The 22,925-nt window shown below is 40.2% G+C and overlaps 1 protein-coding gene across 1 annotated transcript in view; it reads right to left on the reverse strand.

The window, feature by feature from the left end:
- LOC126251326 (DENN domain-containing protein 5B) overlaps positions 1-22,925 on the reverse strand; it is a 524,570-nt gene that overhangs the window by 42,401 nt on the left and 459,244 nt on the right. The window contains exons 13-14 of the mRNA XM_049951665.1: positions 17,121-17,217; positions 9,431-9,587 (exon numbers count right to left, since the gene is read on the reverse strand). Coding sequence (XP_049807622.1) covers positions 9,431-9,587; positions 17,121-17,217 — 254 coding nt within the window. The remainder of the gene's footprint in view (positions 1-9,430; positions 9,588-17,120; positions 17,218-22,925) is intronic.

The following is a 22,925-nucleotide window of genomic DNA, read 5'->3' on the forward strand; positions in this document are numbered from 1 at the left end:
AAAAATTACCCATCACAAGGGAATCATAAAAATGGGACAGAAATCAATAGATGCAAAGAACATGTACAGAGATACAGATGATTACAGTTGCAGAAAAATTGGATGATTTATTCAAGAGAAAGAACTTCACAAATTCAGCAAATCAATAACACATTGGTCCACCTCTAGCACTTATGCAAGCAGTTATAACACCATGGCATTGATTGATAAGGTTATTGGATGACCTTGTTTGAGTATCACGCCAAATTTTGTCTAATTGTAAAATCATCAAAATTCAAGATGGTTGGAGGGCCCTGCACATAATGCTCCAAACATTCTACTTGGGGAGAGATCTAAAAACTTTGCTGTTCAAGGTAGGGGTTGGCAAGCATGAAGACAAGCAGCAGAAAATCTCACTGTGTGGGCAGGCACTAACTTGCTGAAATGTAAGCACAGGATGGCTTGCCCTGAGTGGAGACAAATCAGGGTTGGTTGGTTTGTTGGTTTAAAAGAGGGGGAAAGTGACCAAACTACGAGGGCATCGGTCCCTTGTTCCTAATAAAACAATGCCACAAGTGTGAGAATAAAAGAGACGAGACACGTAACACAAAATGGAAGAAAGGAAAGATCACAAGAATGAAGGAAAGGCCACAAACACTTAAACAAACAAAAAAGGACAAGAAAAACAACAGAGAGATACAAGAAACAGAAGAGAATAAAACATAGAAGCAGATTACAGTGGCTGGCCAACTACGAAAAGAAAAGGAAAAGCCAGCCACCCTGCCTCCACCCTAAAAGGACTAGAGTGGAAGACAGAGGGAAAAAGGACATGCGCTAAGACTTAGATCAAATGATAAAACCCACCCTCACGAATAAAACATAAAACTAAATCAGCCAACGAGGCGTTGTCAGATAAAATGGGCGACAACGAGTCTGGTAACCCAAGATTTCTTCGCTGGGCAGTCAAAGTGGGACAGTGCACCAGAATATGGGCCCTATCAACCAGGCACCGCACCGACACTCAGGTGGATCTTCACAGCACAGGAGATAGCCATGGGTCGCCCAGGCATGGCCAATGTGGAGCCAACAGAGAACCACGGAGTCCCTGCGAGAGGCCCTCATCGAGGACTTCCACACATTCGTGGTCCCCTTAATGGCTTGCAGTTTGTTGTGCGTACTAAGATTTTGCCATTCCATCTTCCAAATCTGAAAAACCTTGCGGTGTAATAATATACGCAAGTCAGTTGTGGGGATGCCCATCTCCAGAAGCGGTTTCCGTGTAGTCTGTTTGGCTAGCCTGTCAGCAAGTTCATTTCCTGGGATTCCGACACGACCAGGGGTCCAGACGAACACCACTGAATGACTGCACTGCTCCAGGGCATAGACGGACTCCTGGATGGACACTACCAAAGGATGACAAGGGTAGCACTAGTCGATAGTTTTCAGGCTGCTTAAGAAGTCAGTACATAAAAGAAAAGACTTCACAGGGCATGAACGGAGATACTGAAGTGCACGAAAAATGGCCACCAGTTCTGCAATGAATACACTGCAGCCATCGGGTAAGGAATGCTGTTCAATATGGTCACCGTGAATGTTGCCAAAGCCAACGCAACCATCAGCCATCGAGCCGTTGGTGTAAACCATTTCAGAGCCCCGGAACACGTCAAGAATCGAGAGGAAGTGACAGCGGAGAGCCGCAGGGTGAATGGAGTCCTTATGGCCACATGAAAGGTCCAGACAAAGCTGTGGCCGAGGTGTACACCATGGAGGTGTACGTGAACGGACCACAAGTACAGGCAGTAAAGGGAAGGACTCCAGTTTGGAGAGAAAGGACCAACGCGAACTGCAATCGTTAGCCCTGACCTGCACCGACGATGCGGAAGATGGACTGCCACGGGCGGGAAAAGGAGACAGTAATTCAGATGTTCAGGGGAACTATGAATGTGTGCTCCGTAACTGGCAAGCAGTTGTGCACGTCTGATCTGCAATGGAGGGACACCAGCCTCCACCAGTATGCTGGTCCTAGAAGCTCCTGTCGCTAGTTGAACCCCACAGTGGTACACAGGGTCGAGTAAATACAACGCTGAGGGTGCTGCCAAACCATAAACCACACCCCCATAGTCAATTCGGGATTGGACAAGGGCTCTGTAGAGCTGCAGCAGCATAGAGTGATCTGCGTGCCAATTAGTGTTGCTCAGGCAATGAAGGCATTGAGGTGCCGCCAGCACTTATGCTTAGGCTGACGAAGATGAGGAAGCCAAGTCAATCAAGCGTCAAAAACCAGTCCTAAGAATCGATATGTCTCCACTACAGTTAGTGGATCGTCATTAAGGTAAAGTTCTGGGTCTGGATGAACGGTACGATGCCGACAGAAGTGCATAACACGCGACTTTGCGGACGAAAACTGGAAGCTGTGGGCTAGAGCCCATGACTGCACCTTGTGGATGGCTCCCTGTAGGCAACGCTCAGCAACACCAGTACTGATGGAGTAGTATGAAATGCAGAAGTCGTCTGCATACACAGAGGGTGAGACAGACGGCCCTACAGCTGCTGCTAGACCATTAATGGCCACCAAACATAGACACTCAATACAGAGCCTTGTGGGACTCCATCCTCCTGGATATGGATGGAACTATGGAGGCACCAACCTGGACACAGAACAGAGCAACAGGAAGTTTTGGATAAAAATTGGGAAAGGAACACTGAAGACCCCACTCATACAATGTGGCAAGACAGAAACTAGATGTTGCCATCTGAAAAAGGCTGTTGGGATGGCAGACTCGAGGGACACAAGATTATCAGTGGTAGAGCAGCTCTGGCGGAAGCCACCCAGACATGGAGCCAGTAGGCCACGTGACTCCAGGACCCAACCCAACCACCAACATACCATACGTTCCAGCAGCTTACAAAGAATGTTGGTGAAGCTGATGGGAAGCCGATGGGCCTATAGCTATCCACATCAAGCGGGTTTTTACCAGGTTTGAGAACCGGAATGATGGTGCTCTCTCGCCATTGCAATGGAAAGACACCATCGCACCAGATCTGGTTGAAGATAATGAGGAGATGTCACTTGTAGTCAAATGAGAGATGTTTAATCATCTGACCGTGGATCCGATCTGGCCGTGGGCAATGTGCAAAGGCACTGAGGAGCTCCCACTCTGTAAACAGGGCGTTATAGATTCACTGTGGCGTGTAGTGAATGAAAGGACGTTCCCTACCAGCCGCCATTTGAGAGTGCAAAAGCTGGGGGTTAATTCTCCAACGCAGAGGCTCAAGCAAAGTACTCAGCAAAGTGCTCAGCGATCGTGTTTGCATCGGTATATAATGCGCCATTTATGTTAACACCAGGAACACCTGTTGGGGTCTGATACCCAAAAAGAAGTTTGATCTTTGCCCAGACTTGGGAAGATGATGCATGGCACCCAATGGTCGAGACATATCTCTCCCAACACTCCTGCTTCCATCGTTTGATAAGTTGGTGAATGAGAGCACGGAGCCGTTTTTTATGAGGTGCTCCAGGGAAGCGTGCTGCTTATGCTGCTATAGAGCTCACCAACGCTCCTTAACTACTTCAGCAACTTCCAGCGACCACTGAGGGACTGCCTTACGCCTGAGGCACCCTGAAGAGTGAAGGATTGCGTTTTCTGCCACAGAAACAATTTTTGTAGTCACTTGCTCAACCATCAGACTGATGTAGTCGTGTGGGGGAGATTCAACGGTGACAGCAGAGGTGAAAGTTTCCCAGTCAGCCTTGTTTAAAGCCCATCTGGGCAGGCGCCCGTGGGCCTGATGCTGGGGCAGTGACAGGAAGATGGGGAAGTGGTCACTACCACACAGGTCATCATGTGCTCTCCAGTAGATAGATGGGAGAAGTCATGGGCTGCAGATTGATCAATCAATGGCCGAGTAACTACCGTGAGCCACACTAAAATGTGTGGCGGCCCCAGTATTTAAGAGGCAGAGGTCGAACTGAAACAGTTAAGTTTCGACATCTCTGCCTCAGCCAGTAAGCACAGTGCCCCCCAACAAGGGGTTATGGGCGTTAAAATCTCCCAAAAGTACAAAAGGTTTAGGGAGTTGATCAATCAGAACAGCTAATAAATTCAGGGGTACTGCACCATCTGGAGGAAGACATACATTGCACACAGTTATTTCCGGCGTTGTCCTTATTCTGACAGCCACGGCTTCAAGAGGGGTTTGGAGGGGCACAGGTTCACTACAGACTGAGTTTAGGACATAAACTCAAACCCCACCTGACACTCTACTATAGTCGCTATGGTTCCTATAATATCCCTTATAGCCACAGAGGACAGGGTTCCGCATTGCTGGGAACCAGGTTTCCTGAAGAGCAATGCAGATAGCTGGTGTAAAGCTTAACAGTTGCCATGGCACAGCCAGGTGACAGAAAAAACCGCCACAATTCCACTGGAGGATGACGTCATCGTGAAACTGGAAAGGCATGGAAGATTCAATGAGGTAGTTTACGCCTCAGGGTCACCTGCTGCCACTGACTTATTGCCTGAGCAGTCTATATCCATTGCGTCTGAGGGTCTGGCAAGATCTATGTCCTCAATGGATGCCAGAATCTCCACTCCATCCTCAGACGCAGAGCTTGTAGGTAGCGGCAGTGTTGGTGCCACCGCAATTTCCTTGGTCTTAGGGGTTTTCTTTTTGGATTTCTCTCGCTGCTCCTTGGGTTTCCCTGACTGGGAGGACTTCACTGGCTCAGTCTCTGGAACTAGGGATGAGTGTGAAGCCCTATGACCAGCAGCTTTTGGGCTCTTCAGCCACTGGTGGGTGTCATCTTTCCCACCAGCAGAAACCTGGGAAGGGAGTGACCCAAGGAACCCCTTCGTAGCGAGGGAAGCCGTTTCTCTGGCATAGAAGTGGGGACGGACGTCCTCATTGGTTGGTGAGGGGGGGTGGAGGGGGGGAGGGGGTTGTTGCTCCCAAAGTAGGTGGTGTAGGAGCAACAGGGAGGGAAATGCCCCCCACCATCAAGGGGGCAGGTGTAGTCTTCCAGCTCCGTGAGGTGACTGGGGTTGGCGGATCTGATGGTGCCAGAACTGTTGTAGCGGTGGCATAAGACGATGTCATACGCACAGGATGCAGACGTTCAAATTTTTTCTTAGCCTCAGTGTGTTCAGTCGGTCTAGGGTCTTGTACTCCATGATTTTCCTTTCTTTCTGGAGAATCCTGCAGTCTGGCGAGCAAGGCGAATGGTATTCTCCGCAGTTGATGCAGATGGGAGGCAGGGCACATGGAGTATTGGAATGTGATGGGCGTCCACAATCTCGACATGTGATGCTGGAAGTACAGCGGGAAGACATATGGCCCAACTTCCAGCACTATAAAACAGGGCATAGCACACAGTCAATGTACTACTGTGCTATAAGTGTGCCAAAGATGACAACCAAAGCAGTCTTGCTATGAAACGAAATAGCACACCAGACCATTGCTCCTGGTTGCAGGCCGCATGGCAGGAGTGGTGGTCTGGGATGCCATTTCTTTTCATAGCAGGGACCCTTTGTTTGTCATCTTCAGCACACTGATAGCACAAAGTACATCGACGATATTCTACACCCTATTTTGTTGCCTTTCATAGCAAGCCAACCCAGCAATATAATGCTTATCTGCACATGGTGAGAGTTTCTACTGCTTGTCTTCATGCTTGGCAAACCCTTCCTGCAACAATAAGGTCACTGGAACTCTCCCCAACTGAGAATGTTTGGAGCATTATGGGCAAGACCCACCAAGCAGCTCCAGATTTTGATGATCTACTGGACCAGCTGCACAGAATCTGGCATGATATCCCTCACGAGGACATCTAACAATTGTATCAATCAATGCCGAGCTGATAAACAGCTTGCATAAGAGCCAGAGGTGAACCAGTACATTATTGACTTGCACAATTTGTGAATCTCTTTCTCTTGACTAAATCATCCAATTTTTCTGAAATTCTAATCATTTGTTTGTCTGTAAATATACAATACATCTACTGATTTCTGTACCATTTGGATAATTCCTTCACAGTGTGTCTTTCTTTCTTTTTTGTGTAATTTTGATTTAAACAACATTATACTGTATTAACTATGCTCAACTGTTTTTCTGGATTTATGTTGTGTAAATACAAGAACTGTGACACAGTATCCTTTCCAGTAATGCTCAAGAAGAGCTGTGTCTGTCAAAAGATACTAATTTTGCACTTTTTGGAATCCTAACATCTCTCAACTTGTTTACCAAATCTAAACTGTTCTTATTGGTATATTTGCCTTTGAAGTTCAGTTTTTTCTTCATGATGCAGTTGATCCTCTTGACTCTACTGGGCGCTGGTGCCAGTATTGCACATACTGCTGGTTAGGTTGACACTTCTGGTTTGTGGAGTTTGGGTAAGCCATACAGTTGTAGTACCCTAGGTTTCAGTTTAAAATTACACTTAAAAACTTACTACTCATGTTGTACCCAGTGTAGGTATCTAACAATCGCATCAGGGTCACAAATTGTCGGCTTTCATGGGAAGCCATGCTGGGCTTACATATCAGCAAGATAATGCTTATCTGCACATGGCAAGAGTTTGTACTGCTTGCCTTCATGATTGACAACCCTACCTTCAACAGTAAGATCACAGGATCTCTCCCCAGCTGAGAATGTTTATCTATTCGCTGTATATGGAAAGGTTCCACTAGATAGCTCCTCAATTTCTTGAAAAATATGAACCAGTAACATACTGAAATAAAGGTCAGTGTGAAGTTAGGGATTTCCACCATCAATTTCCTATACATCAGCTTAGAGATAGTGGATAGGAATCATAAATTTAAAAGTTTCTGGAAAAGTTCTTTTACTGACACATTCACCCCAGCTTCTTCTCAACATCTGACAGCCTACAAACATACAGTATTCCAGCATATGTCCATTGTCTCCTTTCTATTCCCATGTCCCAAGAAGGCTATGATGAGGAACTTAATGCAATAAACACTACAGCTACAAATAATGAATCTGAATCCAACATTATTGACAACATTTTCAATAACAAACTGAAGAAGCAAGCCAGAATCCTACTGTATGTGTGTGTGTGTGTGTGTGTGTGTGTGTGTGTGTGTGTGTGTGTTTTTATGTGCCACAGATATTAGGTAAATGTTTCAGCCATATCTGTATACATACTCTGCAAGCCACTATACGGTGTATGGCATATGGTACCATGTACCACTGCTAGTCACTTCCTTTCGTATACCACTCGCAAATGGAGCAAGAGAAAAATGAATGTTTATATGCCTCTGTAAGAGCCCTAATTTTTCTTGTCTTAGCAACCCTTAAGTGAAATGCTTGTTGGTGGCAGCAGGATCTTTCAGCAGTCAGCTTCAGATGCCACTTCTCTATACTTTCTCAATAGAGTTTCAAGAAAAGAACACTGATTTCCCTCCAGACTTTCTCTTTTAAGTTCATGAAGCACCTCCATAACACTTGCATGTTGATTGAACCTGTCAGTAAGTCAAGCAGCCTTCTTTAATTCGACCTCGTGGGGATCTCAAACACTTTAACAGTACTCAAGAATGTGTTGCACATGCTTTCTATATGTGTACTCCTTTCTAAATGAGCTTCACTTTCCTAAAACTCTCCCAAGAAGCTGGAGTCTATTAATCGCCTTCCCTACTACCGTCCTTATGTGCTCATTCCATTTCACATTGCTTTGCAACATATTTAATCAACATGACTGCATCAAGCAGCTCATCACTAATACTTCATTTGATCATTACATGATTGTTTTTCCAACATACTGGCATTAACTTACATTTTTCTGCATTTACAACAAGCTGCTGTTCATCACAGCACACATAAATTCTAAGTCACGCTATATCCTTCTACATTCACTCAACGACAATACTTCCTCATACACTGCAGTGTTGTCAGCAAAGAGTTGCAGATTGCTACTCACCCTATCTTTCAGATCATTTATATATAGAGAGAGAATAAGAACAGTCCTATCACACTTCCCTGGGGCAGTCCTGACAATACCATCATCTCCAATGAATACTCACTGTCGAGGGCAATGCACTAGGTTCTTTTCCTTAAGAAGTCTTCAAGCCACTAACATATCTGGGAACTTATTCCTTATTCTTGAACATTTGTTAACAGTCTACAGTGGGGCACCATGTCAAACACTTTCTGGAAATCTACTAATACTGAATCTGCCTATTGCAGATTCACATGATACTGTGCAAGAAATGGGCAAGCTCGAATTCACATGAGTGATGCTTTCTGCTGATTTGTGAACAGAAGCTATTCTATCTCAATGAAATTTATAACGTTCATACTCAGAATATGTTCAAGAATCCTGAAGCATACCTATGTTATGGATATGGGTCAGTAATTTTGCAGGTCTGTTCTTTTGTCTTTCGTACATACATTCTGTGAACTCATACAGGAATCTGTGTGATGGTCACACAGTGGTTTGGCTGTATGGTCACTCAACATGAATTCCTTTTTTTAAATGTTAAAATTTAAATTTTATCTTCTGGTTTGCTGTCTTCTAGTGACACATAAGACTAGTCAAGGAATGACTGGGTAGCAGCTTTCAACTTGCTTAGTGATTTTATGAATGAACATAATGATGGAAGCTGTTGGATGCTTCACACATATACCTTTTAATGGACACACAAATTTCTACAAACTTTTACTTGTCAACATTTTCACATTCATTTTTTTACCCAAGAGTGCAACAATCTCTGGTTCCTCAGAAATTTACCAAATTTTGTGAGTAAACCATGGTGGGTCTTTTCTGCCTTATCCCCTTACTTGGCACATACTACTACAGAGCACAATTTACAATTAGTTTACAATTTGTCGGTAATTTGTCCATCATACTGGGGATAAATGACGTATATTCATTGTTTAAGTAGAATGCTAACAACTCCTTATCTGCTCTTTCCAACATAAATACTCTCCTAGCCTTCTTGATGTATTTGTAATCTTTAATAACCATCGTCACAATGATGACATCATGATCAATAATGCCTGTCTCTACATTGACACTGTTGATTAAGTTAAGTCTGCTTGTAGGTAAAATGTCTCAGATATTTCTACTGCATATGTGTTGTCAAATTAGCTGCTCAAGTTTTTCTTCAAATCAAAAGATAAACAACCAGCTGGACATACAGGTATCATGCATAGTGAAGTATGTTCAAATGGAACTCAAAGTTATGAGATGTATATGAAATACAAATTATTCCAGAAGTCAGATGAATGCGCTGTCATGTAACAGTCACAGAATTATTTTTATTCTTATAGTCTTTAAAACATGATTTTTATAATTCCTAGTCTTAGTTAAGTTAAAACTGTTGCTTAAGCATGTACTTTAAACAAAACAAATATTTTTTTTGTCCAGCTACATGTGATTTATTTTATCGCTGTGTCAAAAGAAGTGAGCAAAATTCATAATAATGATCAGGCATACCTCATATCAAATGTGAGGGATATAGGAAGAGGTTTTAACATTGGTTGCTCCAATATCTTCCTTTCACTAGGTGACGCTGGCTCAGATGTTTTATGTCGATCTCGACTTCGGGTCTGGGGTGGAGTCAGATCTGTTTCCAGTGCCATAGATGATAAGTCTGTTTATGGAAGACAATTTCAAAATAGTTTATTAAAAACTATAATAAATACACTTACGTAATAAGTTACTGCTAAAGATTTAAGCACAGCAAAGACAAATGTAGCAACCTATTCTTATAGTGTTAGTTGCCTAAAAATAAATACACAATGATAACATTACTTTTTATTAAATTTCAACAGCCAACAGATTTCAATCCACAAAATTTTTCTCACAAAGTTATTTATTCTTTTTTTTAAAAAAAGTTGATAATATGAACTTTGCTACTACATTTAGAATGAAAAAATTCACATTTGCATTTACAAATGAAAAGCAACAACAGGAAATAGTTCTACACTAACGCACACAGATATACTACAGTGTTTATTTTACTAAATGACAACAACATGGGTCTACTTAAACAAAACATAAAACATTTAATAGACAGAATATCTAAACAAGGTACAAACCAATCCTACAAAGGAGTTCCAGATGTTAAAAAGTGCAAACAACAATGTATAAGTATTTTTCTTTTAGTTATGTACAAAGTAAAGGGTCAAAAATATTATGAAAAGAATAGACTGTTACTAACTGAAACGATCTGTTGCAGTCGGGCACAATGAAAATACCCTTACAAAATGAGCTTCCAGCCAAAGCCTTCTTCACACGTACACGCCCATAGTCTTTCTGCTATTAAACACTAGCTCTCTTAGTATCCTGCAGACTCCAAGTGCTCTAGCCCATTCAACATACAGGTTACCAACTTTATCTTAACACACTACTACTTACCCTTTGAAGGGAAGGTATACAAATAGCACGCCCTTGGGCACCTGCATGTTGCTTTTCTATGCCAACCTTTCTATGAGACATCTAGAGGAAGCTTGTATAGCCTCCCAGAATCCCAAACCCCTGGTCTCATTTAGTTTCATTTATGATATTTTCATGATCTAGACTCAAGTCCAAGACAACCTATCCTCATTCCTATACAGCCTCAACACCTTTTCTCCCATAAATTTCAACTGGTCCTCCTCAACAAAGCATGCCACCTTCCTGGACATTTACCTCATCCTCCATGATGTCTCCATCCATATCTCTGCCCACATTAAACTCACCGAACACCAACAGTACCTGCATTTCAACAGCTGCCATCCCTTCCCCACCAAAAAATCCCTCTCATACGTCCTGGCCACCCAGGGACAGTTTGTCTGTAGTGGCAATAACTCCTTTGTCCAGTCTGCTGAAGGTCTCACAAAGGCCTTCACAGACAGTCAGCACAACCAGAAACAGTCCGCAAACAGATTTCCATGCCATACCTCCACACATCCCCAATTCTCCCACTGCATCCAAGAAGAAGCTACAAAGAAGACCCCTCTTTGTGACCTAACACCACCCCGGATTGCAACAACTGAACCAAATGCTCTGTCAGGTCTTTGATTATCTATCATCAATCCATTAAATGAAGGACATCTTGATCCAGATCCTTCCCACCACTCCCAAACTGGTGTTCAGTAGCCCACCCAACCTCTACAACATTGTAGTCCATCCTTATGCCCCTCACATCCCATCCCCTTGCCATAGGTATCATACCCCTGTGGAAGACCTAGGTGCAAGACCTGTCCAGTCCACCCATGCAACACTTCCTATTCCAGTCCTATCACAAGCTTATCCTACCCCATCAGAGGGCGGGCCACCTGTGCAAGCAGCCATGTCATTTACCAGCTCTGCTGAAATCATTGCACAGCTTTTTATATTGGTATGACTATCAATCAGCTGTCCACAAAGATAATGGTCACCGTAAAACTGTGGCCAAATGCAAAGTGGACTCACCTGTGGCACAATATATGGCTGAACATAATATAATTGATTTCAATGGCTGCTTCACAATCGAGGCCTTATGGATCCTCTCCTCTACCACCACCTTTTCTGAACTGTGCAGATGAGACACATTATCTGCTTCCAAAATCATGCCAGCCTCAACTACACCTTCCACCCAACAGTTTCTGCTCCCTCTGTCCTTTCATCTCCTCCACATTCATGTCCCCTCACCCCCATTGTGCGCTTCTCTCTGCCAACACATCCATCAGCTTTTCCCCCTTCACTGCTCTTCTCCTTTTTCCCCTCCTGATTCCCCCCTCCCTCTCCCACAGCTGCCTGATGCTGCACCTGGCAGCCTCGTCCTGCCACCATCTTGTCCCTGCATGCTTCGCTACGCAGCACTGACTTCTCTCCCCCCACTTGTATTCTGCTAACCATCCCCCTTCCCCACTCCAACCCAGATTGCTGCTTTCATTCAATGTGACACATCGTAGTCTGGCTTTAGTGGCAGGAGATAATGGTCATGTGTGTGTGAGGTGTGCATGCATTTTTGTGTGTGTGTGTGTGTGTGTGTGTGTGTGTGTGTGTGTGTGTGTGTGTGCGCGCGCGCGCGGTTTCCTTTCCTTTCTGAAGAAGTCTTTGGCCAAAAGCTTGATGTCGAACAGTTTTTTCATTGCGCCTGTCTACAACTCAGTGTGTCGTCTTTATGACGAGTACCAAGCTGTCCTTGTCATAATATTGTTTATATTCCAACTTGGGCTTTCCAAAGTAAAGGTTCACTTTCCCAAATTCATTAAATGAGGCTCCATGTCCACTTCAAAACTTACCCCAGAGTAATACCAATTTGGAGGAATTGGATGGGAAGGCGGAGGGGATACTTAATAATTAAATGTGGTGAATATATATATATATATATATATATATATATATATATATATATATATATATTGGACAACATTGATACAGAATGGCTGTTAGTATACCCAATTATGGGACACAGAGATTTATTTTCAAAAACTCAGAGATACATCGTTCATGAGAAAGACTCATAAGAATTACACTGAAAAGAACGGCCAAGAAAGATAAAAGTTCAGTACAATCTGAAATGGCGTTTTTATCAATTGTTTATTTAAACATGAGCCAAACTCAACACATCATAACTGTTTAGTGGATAGTGATAAGAGAAGCTGAAGTATGAAGTAAAAAGAGTTACACTAGTTTTGTTTCGAAAATAAAGGACAATGGACAGAATCATGACAAAATTAACACTACCACCTCATAAAATATTAACAAAATCATGCGAGAGAGGACACCTAGAGGCTCATATAGGTTCCAATAATCAGTCCTGACACTTTATCATTGATGTACACGGTGAGATTGCTGGACAATGGTTACTACACTTTGAGTGTTTTAGCAAATATTTTAAACTTATAAAATAATTTTACTCATTAATACACTATCGTGCTTGACATTGTTACATAAGTCATGCAAAATGACACACACAATGGCTACACACAATTAAAATAAACGAAAACAACTTGTATGTAAAGTTGATTGGAAGAACATACTTCTCATTCATAATACATCAAAATACTTTCATTCATAGCATATCAAAACAGCTGTCACTACATTTTAGGTACTTCAAATGTGCTATATACAAGTGCATCAAAATTTTCTATTTGCCGTGCAATGAATTGCAGGGGAAAGCAATAATGACATCTCTGTGGCTAGCATAACTGAACCTACAATCAATCCGTTTCCGAAGGGCACACCAGGCCAATGCTGCATGGTAAGAAGACAAAACTTTGCATAAATTCTAAAGCACCCACAGACTGCTGTAAATAAATGTGAAAAGGAGTCTATAACCACAGGTTATTTTAATAAAATACATATTTGCATATGTCATGCAAAATTAAATTAACTGTTATTTCTAAAATTTTGAATAATTTGGTACAGAAATTTCTGCCAAAATGTAAATAATTTAGAAGTAAAGGAAACAACTGATCAAATAGTATAAGAGTTTAGCTGCTGACAAACAAAATATCATGAAAACTTTGTTAGCTTATTATCACAAACTCATATATAAAAAGTGGAGCAACTTCGTATTCTTCAGTCACTCAAAACCTGGCTAGACGTGACAGTAGTATTATGGTCTTCTATTAAATTATGCAACATGGCATTTCTTGAGTCCAAGAAGAAATGAGTCTCACTTTGAAATTTTGTTTTCTTTCCCTCTCAGAAATGACATTTTATACCTCTCAAGCTGTCGTTACCAATAATACTTACAGCAGTTTCCACTACAGAGAGTAGATTGTTACTGTTCAGTCAAACCTGCTACTACCTATAACATTAAAAAATTTCCTGTCCTCTTGAATCTTACCCTCTAAAATATAAAGGGAAGGACTCTTGCCACTTTCCATGCTGTTTTCTGCTAGGAAGGTTACATTTACTAGGAAGGTTACATTTCTAAAGTTTCTCTTCCTTGGAAAAATGTAGGCCTTGTTCATGATTATACAGTACTTCATGAATTTAACATCTAGATTTTAACAATAAGTTAGCTGAACTAACAAACCAACTTAGTGAGTCCCAGATACACATTTTATCTTTTTCTCCATAAGTCTTTGTTCCCACCAAATTTGCACAAACCTCCCTCCCTGCTCTACATCACAACAAACATAATATGACAAAAAAGATAGCTTGTTTCCTTGTGCTGAAATACAGTGCTTATCAGTCAGTGGCACACATTGAGAAATTATTAAGAGATATAATGACTGAGCATTTTCATTGGAAGTGTAATAGAGCAAATTGGTTACCACCTTTCAAGCTTCCTCAACATCTAACAGTTAATTCTCGTTTTAAGTGAGTAACGAAGGTAACCAACAATATATTACAAAATACTAGAAAATTACAGCATTCGTTTTTAAGTTCTTGAAGATTGCACCTAAAACATTTTTTCATGTAGTAAATCATACTCCATTCCTGTTCTTGTGGACCTAGCCATATCCTTTCTGTAGTTGTATTGCTATAGTCTTCAGTCTGAAGACTGGTTTGATGCAGCTCTCCATGCTACTCTGTCCTGTGCAAGCCTCTTAATCTCCAAATAATTATTGCAACCCACATCCATATGAACCTAATTATTGTACTCATCTCTTGGTTTTCCTCTATAATTTTTAACTCCAATACTTCCCTCCAGTACTAAACTGACGATGCTTGAGCTTGGAGAATGTGTCCTATGAACCAACCCCTTCTTTTCGTCATCTTATGCCACAAATTTCTTTTCTCTCCAGTTCCATTCAGTACTTTCTCATTAGCTATGCAATCTACCCATCTAACCTTCAGTATTCTTCTGTAGCACTGCATTACAAAACCTTCTATTTTCTTGCCTGAACTGCTTATTGTCCACGTTTCACTTCTGTACAAAGCTACACACCACAAGAAATCTCTCCAGAAAACAATCACTGATACTTATATTTATATTAGATGTTAACAAATTTCTGTTTCTCAAACATGGTTTTCGTGCTATCATCAGTCTGCATTTCATACGCTCTCTATCTCAGCTATCATCAAACATTTTGTTTCTGAAATAGCAAAACTCCTCCACTACTTTCAGTGTCTTGTTTCCTAATCTAATTCCCTCAGCACTGTCCGATTTCATTGAACTACGTTCCATTACCCCTGTTTTTTATTTTGTTGTTGTTCATTTTATATCCTCCTTTCATGACATTGTCCATTCTGTTCAAATGCACTTCGAAGTCCTTTGCTGTCTGACAGAATTACGTCATTGGCAAACCTCCAAGTTTTTATTTCTTCTCCTTGAATTTTAATTCCAACTGCAAATTTTTCTTTGGCTTCTTTTAACTGCTTGCTCACTGTACAGATTGAATAACATCGGTGTTGTGTACATAGTACCACGTAGTCAGCGTGTACACAACTTTCCCACTAAAGCGCGCCCCGCTAAGCACAACAGCGCAGGTACGGCACTCGTCCGTCTCCGCACTACGAGATGGCGCTGTCTTAGAGATGGACCAAATTCTGCTTCCGCCGATCCACGTATTAATATGTAACGCAGCCAATGAGATTGCTGCTAACATAGAACCTTTTCTCCTCGCGGATCACACTCGCGCAGTGATACCTGAACGCATGAGGTATTATAACGAGTGTACAGACCTCCGATTAGTCAGTCTGCATTAGTCTGTACCAGTCTACATTTGTCTGTACCAGTCTATAGTCAAGTTTCAGTCTGCGCCTAATAAGATTATCATATTCCTGTATGTAGCCATGAAGAGAAATGTATAGTATCAGAGGTATGTGAGAATAAGATTAACGTACCAAGACCAAAGGAACTTCAGATTGTCAATTGTAAACAGCATCCAGAATCAAGTTACATAATATCTATGTTTTTTATTATTTTAATAAATATGTGTGAAAATTAATCCAGTTCTGTTTAAAGTTGGTCACCATCAATCTGCTACTCTAAGCGTGCAAGTGGCATTTCTATCGTCTGAACTAACGGCAGAAGATAAACACGCCATGATAAGACCACGAGACATATTGCTGACACTCGCCTACTTCATTAGAGTGACAAGTCAAATAATCTGATGGTGTTTGTACCGAAGGTCGTACAGGATGCACACCACAATCGGCGATAGGCTACAACCTTGTCTCACTCTGTTCTCACCCACAGCTTCCCTTTCATGCCTATCAACTCTTTTAATTGTCATCTGGTTTCTGTACAAGTCGTAAATAGCCTTTTGCTTCCTGTATTTTACCTCTGTTACTTTAAGACTTTCAATGAGTGTATTCCCATCAACACAGTCAAAAGCTTTCTCTAAGTCTGCAATTGCTATAAACATAGGTTTGCCTTTCTTTAACTTATCTTCTTAGAGAAGTCATGTCACTATTACGTTGCTTATTCCTACATTTCTCCGGAACCCTAACTGACCTTCCCCAAGATCAGTTTTCCCATTCTTCTGTAAATAATTAAATTTATAGTCTGGTAATAATCACACCTGTCAGCATCTGCTCTCTCTGGAATCGGAATTATTACATTCTTCTTGAAGTCTGAGGGTGTTTCTCCCCCCCCCCCCCCCCCCCCCGTCTCATACATATTGCACTTATGATGGAACAGTTCTGTCAAGGTTGGCTCTCCAAATGATATCTGCAGTTCTGAGGGAATGTTGTCTACTCCAAGGGTCTCGTTTTGAATTACGTCTTTCAGTGCTCTGTCAAATTCATCTCACAGTATCATATCTCACATCTCAACTTCATTTACTTCCTCTTCCCTTTCTATAGCATTACCTTCAAGTTCACTTTCCATGTATAGTCCCTCTACAGATTCCTTCCACCTTTCCCATCTTTGCTCAGTACCAGTTTTTCATGTGAGCTTGTGATATTCTTACATCTGCTTCTCTTTTCTCCAAAGGCCTCTTTAAATTTCCTGTAGACAGTATCTATTTTTCCCCTGGATATACAAGCTTCTTCTCCTTGACAACTCCTATTCCATGGAAGACAAGGGAAAAAAAACTAACCAGACTTACAATTGTCCTCTGGCCAATCCTGTTAAGCCATTTTGCATTTTCTGTCTCAGTTTGTATTTCTGTAATACATAGTTTAATTGCACACATACATTCTAAATTTTAAAAATTCCAGTTATGACCATCTCAATTAATGTTTTTGAAACAGATTGTACACACAGATTATAACTAATAAACATTTGAAAATACTAACTCACAATACTCACCTGGTGTGAGGAAATTGGGATCAATTGGCTTTGATGTATCGTTGCATTCCTCCAACTCCTGGTAATTTGTGAGATGCGACCAAAGGGCAGACTTCCCCTATATAAACACACAAATATGAATCTTGGTAAAATCCTCTTTACATTTACTCATTGATTAAAAGTACAACAGCAAAATGCTAACAACAATGTAATGACAGGTACAGTTTCTACAAAACGTTGTTACAATTTTGCAATACCAGTAGCTCGAAGATGTAAAAATCAGTCCATTGCTTCCAAAACTGCATCTTTAGAAAATAGAACAAAAAGGAACAAGTGAATATTGTCGAAAAATATCCACATGGAGCACAGAAAAAACAAATCACTAAGAATGCAGAGTTGACAGAGAGATATGATGCATTAAAAAAAAAAAAAAAATCAAACAATAGCTTCTCCTTTTTTTCCACTCTAACACTTATCATTTAAAAGATATTCAACATTGAAGGCTATCTGATAGATTAGTCATTCAACTTGCTCTCCTTTAATATCATATGTTTAAGTATACAGGATGTTCCATGAGGAATGCTCAATATTCAGTGATATGACTAGAACGATCATTTGAAGCAAAAAAATCTAGTAAAAATAGGCTCTGAAATGGATACCTTCAGAGCTATGAGGACTTGTTCAGTAGAAGAGATTTGTTTCACAGTAGCGGAGATGAAGAAGAGCTCGTAGCTCTTAAGGTAACTACCTTAGAGCCCACGTCTACTGGACTTTTCAGCTTCAGATGATTATTCCTGTCATACCCCTAAATACTGAGCATTCTGCACTTACATCTACACACGTAATCTGCAAGCCAATGTACGGTGCATGGTGGAGAGTATCCCGTTCCACTACCAGTAATTTCTTTACCTGTTTCACTCACAAACAGAGTGAAGGAAAAATGATTGTCTACATGCCTCCATGTGTGCCCTAATTTCTCTTATCTTCATGGTCCTTACACGGAATCAACATTCTTTTCCCACAGTTGGAGCTTGTAATGCAGGTAGGTTTCTTATGAACGACACTCTATTACTAAATAAATCTACTTGATTCATATCCAATTATTTAAAGTTACAAGTAGATCTGTGACCTATCTGAAGCATTTGACTGTGTGAATCAGAATATTCTCCTAGATAAATTGAGGTTTTATAGAATTGTTTGTATAGCCAACCAACGGACATTGTATCCAATGAAATGGATCCAGAAAGTTGTATCTAATAATTAACCAATGTAAACAGGTGGTGAGAAGTCATTTATGGGGCTCCACAAAGCTCAATATTACATCCACTACTGTTTCTCATGTATGTAAGCGATCTGCTGTCTAATAGACATCAAGCAGGTTTTGTTCCCTTTGCAGAGGACACTAGTATTGTAATCAATTCAAACATACATACAGTAACAGTAGAAATGCTTACTAATGTTAAGAAAAGTATTAGTGAGCGGTTTAGTGTGAATGGTCTCACTGTCGGTTTCAAAAATATACAATATTCACTTCTGCACACCTAGAGGTTCCACACCAATGGTATGTGTAACGCACTGTAAGGAAATACCAACTAGTGTGGAAATTTCAAAAACTTTTATGTCCATATTGATGGGAATTCAAACTAGAAAAATACATTTTAGGACTACTGAAACTATTTAATTCATAATCTTGGAGAGAAACAAATCAGTAAGTTGACATATTCTGCATATTTTCATTCCACAATACCATATGGAATAATGTTATGAGGTTAGTTAAAGAAAGAAAGTCTTTATTGCTCAAAACTATGCTGTAAGAATAATATGTGGTGGTCATCCACAATCATCTAAAAAATGGTTCAAATGGCTCTGAGCACTATGGGACTTAATATCTATGGTCATCAGTCCCCTAGAACTTAGAACTACTTAAACCTAACTAACCTAAGGACATCACCCACATCCATGCCCGAGGCAGGATTCGAACCTGTGACCGTAGCAGTCGCGCGGCTCCGGACTGAGCGCCTAGAACCGCGAGACCACCGCGGCCGGCCCCACAATCATCTCTTAGTCATTTATGTCCTCATTAAGTTTCTTGTAAATAATCGTTGCAGTTCAAAAAGAATGATGCACATTTTTACAATGTCAGAAAAATACGATGTTGGTTACTTCACATTAAGGTTGTCTTAGCAAAAAACAGGGTGCACAAAATTTTGCATCTGCTACCAAGTGATACAAAACGTCTAACCACCAAGTCAAACTTGGAAACGAACTAAAGAAGTGTATTCTTAACAATTCCTTTTAATCTGTAGAAGAATTTCTACTTTTTTTATTATTCATAAAAGGTGATAGCTAGAAATTAATAATCACATCTGTATTATAAAAAAAAACACTTGTGAATGGTCAGTATGTAGCCATATTTACATATCAATGGATAATGTGAATGTAAAATTACCAGTTCTACATCACTACGATTAATTGTGAAAACAAAACATGAAACATGAAACTAAGAAAATGACCAGAACAACGTGTATATTTTGAAGAGTGTCACTTTGTCACTTTGATTTTTCATTTTCAGAGATATATTATCTAGTCAACACATGCTGCACTGTCAAAGAAACTACCCTGGTTGTCAGTTGCTAGGTAACAGTCAACTTTCAGCATTCATTGATGCATTGAAGTTTCGTATCAGAACGAAGTTCCTACCACAAATCACTGATAAGCAGGCTGCCTCAATGGCACAAGAACTGTGCTGTCAGAGCATGCTAACCAGGGTAAATTCGTTACCTTTAGAAACGTTTTAAGAGTGAAATTACTGTATAAATTGAATAATATTATTGAGACATGACTGGAAGGTGTTATCTATGTACTTATGGTCGTGGTAGGATAGTAGTATTGTATTTTTAATGGTTCTCTTGCCTATAAATGAAACTAATGCCTAAAAAATTGGACATGTTAAACTATATAATAAACTTCATACATTTAAATATTTTTCAATAGAGAAAAAGCAGTGATGCTGTAAATGTGACTTTTTAAGATTTTCCAAAGGGTTTTGGCCCTCAGTATTTGCTTTTATGTTTTCACAAAGTTTGTTATGTTTCATTCCTTCATAGAAAGTACCTTTATGGCACATAAATGTGCTGATTCAGATAAAATATAAGTTTTGTTTTGTCTAATATAGTGATCATGAATATTAGTTTTTTTTCTAGCAATCTACTGTTCTAATCAATACATTTATTTTGAAGAATATATGTTGGATGGAATATAAGATTTCTTAAATGGTGCTTTACAAAATTCTCTAGGCTTGCATCCAAACGTGATGTTAATGTTTTCTTTAATTCCATTTTACACTGCTTTGTAACCATAATCTTCAGAATTTGGTTCTGTGCTGTTAACAAGTGGTTCATAGTTGATAAGAGACAGATAAGATGTAATAGAGACATAAGACAATCATATCCTTACTTAGAGCATTGTACAAATTAATGGGATAGATTTTTAACTGTTCATCAATTATTCTGTGTCCAGTTGTTTTGTGACATTATTTATTGAGTATTGTAATTCTTCTTCACTTTTCTCTCTTAAGGGAATATTGGTAAACTCTGTAAATAGGATAGTGTTATGATTATCCATGTTTCAGCTTAGACCATTATTGTACAGAAGGACCAGAAGTGTCTCCATTACCAATCCTTGACAAGCACTATATTAAATTAGATTATACTCTGATAGGTTAAGTGTTCAGAAATAGTTTTAAGAATGATTAGTGTGTTCAATGCTTACTGCTCGTTTATGTTCACTCAGTAAGGAAGTGCCCATGATGTCAAAACCTTGCAATAGTTGGCAAATACTAATGTTATTCATTGTTTCACATCCACCAGGCTTAGTATACAATTAACACACTCAGTAAGTGGCAATTACTGTTGACCTCTTACTTGTGAATGTGTGCTGTTCATTGTACTGTATTTTAATTCACAAATTCTGTAAATCAGTCAAATATAATTTTTTTCTAGTATTTTTGAAAGGCAATGGGAAATTATAATGGGTCTATAGTTTTTTACATTATCTGTCCCATCTTTCTTTTTTATCAACTGGAATTGTCGAAGACATTTTTAGTAAGTCAGGGAAAGAACCTACTCGTAGTGAGCAGTCATGTAAGTATGTAAGTGGTGCAATTAAATTTAAAGCATTACTCTGCAAGATTTTGCAGGAACATTGTTAATGCCTGTAGAGTAGATGTTTCTTAGTCCTTTTGTTGCTTTTGCTATTTCATCTTGTGTTACAGCGTTGATGTTCACTGACTTACTATGAGTGCTTATTTATGTTCACACATAATCTGCAGTACCTATGAAAAAGTTGTTAAATGAGTCAGCTGTTTCTAAATGGTTTGTTACTTTTTAATTTTCTTGGGATAGTGTTATATTTTCATACAATGCTCTATATTTACCAATTTCTTTTTTATAACAGCTCACATACTCTTTGCCTTATTTGTTGCATCATATATGTTTCATCATTATGCCTTTCTGCTACTCTGATTACTTTTATTCATATTTGGGGATATTCTTATAATACATGTGTAATTGAGATGAGGAATTACACAAATTACACATTTTACATGGTAGTCTTTTTTCCTTGCATGAAACCCTGATTCCTCTTGTGATCCACCTTTTCACTGTACAAGTGCTGCTTATGGTTGTAGTTTCCTGTGGAAATGCAATTCGAAAGAAATGTGTTCACTCAGCTAAGAAGATGTTAAATTTTTCATTTATATAATTTAGGTTATAAACTTGTGACCATTTTTTTTTAATGGTAAGCTGTTCAAATACACTGGGCAAGAAGATGAAGAATCACTCTTTTGAAACCCTGTTATTTTCACCCACTGTGAGATAGATGTGTGAAACGTGGCTCAAAGATGCCTACATCCTTCTATGGTAATAGTGCAAAAGTGTGACACCCAGTGATGTCCCCCTCAGGTTTGGTGACACTTCAAACGGCAAGATGTCAACTTATGGGGGGGGGAGGGGGGGGCAGAACTCAGAAGGCCATGAGAGTTTTAAGGTGGGTTACCGATGTCACATTGGCACAAAATTTCGTCATAATTCCGTCCACCACCATCACAGACATATCAACCCCTCCCCCTTTACCCATATCTCACCCCTTTCCCTAGTGCCTGTGATGGAGGTCACAACCACGATGCCTAGTATTTATATCATGGAGTTTTCTTATGGGTCACTGAGGATAACATTTCAGACACATCACTGCTCATACCCAACATGAAAAAGCCTCAAGAGGTGACATAAGGGACATCAACAACAACACCCTTCCCCCTGGGTCATTCATTTACACACTTTTCATGCTCAAGAACAAAAGTTTGCAGTGAAGTGGGCAATAGAATAATGTTCTTGACAATCTTTGACACTGATACCACCATCCACTAAGGACATTCTAGGGCTGCAAGGCTGTTGAACATGATCTAATCACTCTGGAGTGGAATGCGAGTGAAATTTTTGCTTAGGAATACAGGGTGAAACCATTCAATATCACTCAATGAAATCTGAATGTGATCCAAAGCAGGAAAGGGTGTTTATGCTTTTGCAGCCCTAAAATGTCAAACTCCCTCTAAGATGCCCCAGGTCAGCAACAGCTTCAGGGCCACCTGCGCACCTTTGTTGAGCACTTTAAAAATGAACCTGGAGAGAGAGACAACCCTTGACTGATTCCCAGGCATCTACAGGCAAGCAAACTCTTCAACACCCTGCGGATAAGTGGCACTACAGTCCCGCTTTAGCGCCTGCTTTCAATCATGTGAAATCTGAGGGGTGTCGAAGAGGTTGCACT

This window comes from Schistocerca nitens, chromosome 4 (assembly GCF_023898315.1).
Source record: "Schistocerca nitens isolate TAMUIC-IGC-003100 chromosome 4, iqSchNite1.1, whole genome shotgun sequence".
In the NCBI taxonomy this organism is placed as follows: Eukaryota; Metazoa; Arthropoda; class Insecta; order Orthoptera; family Acrididae; genus Schistocerca; species Schistocerca nitens.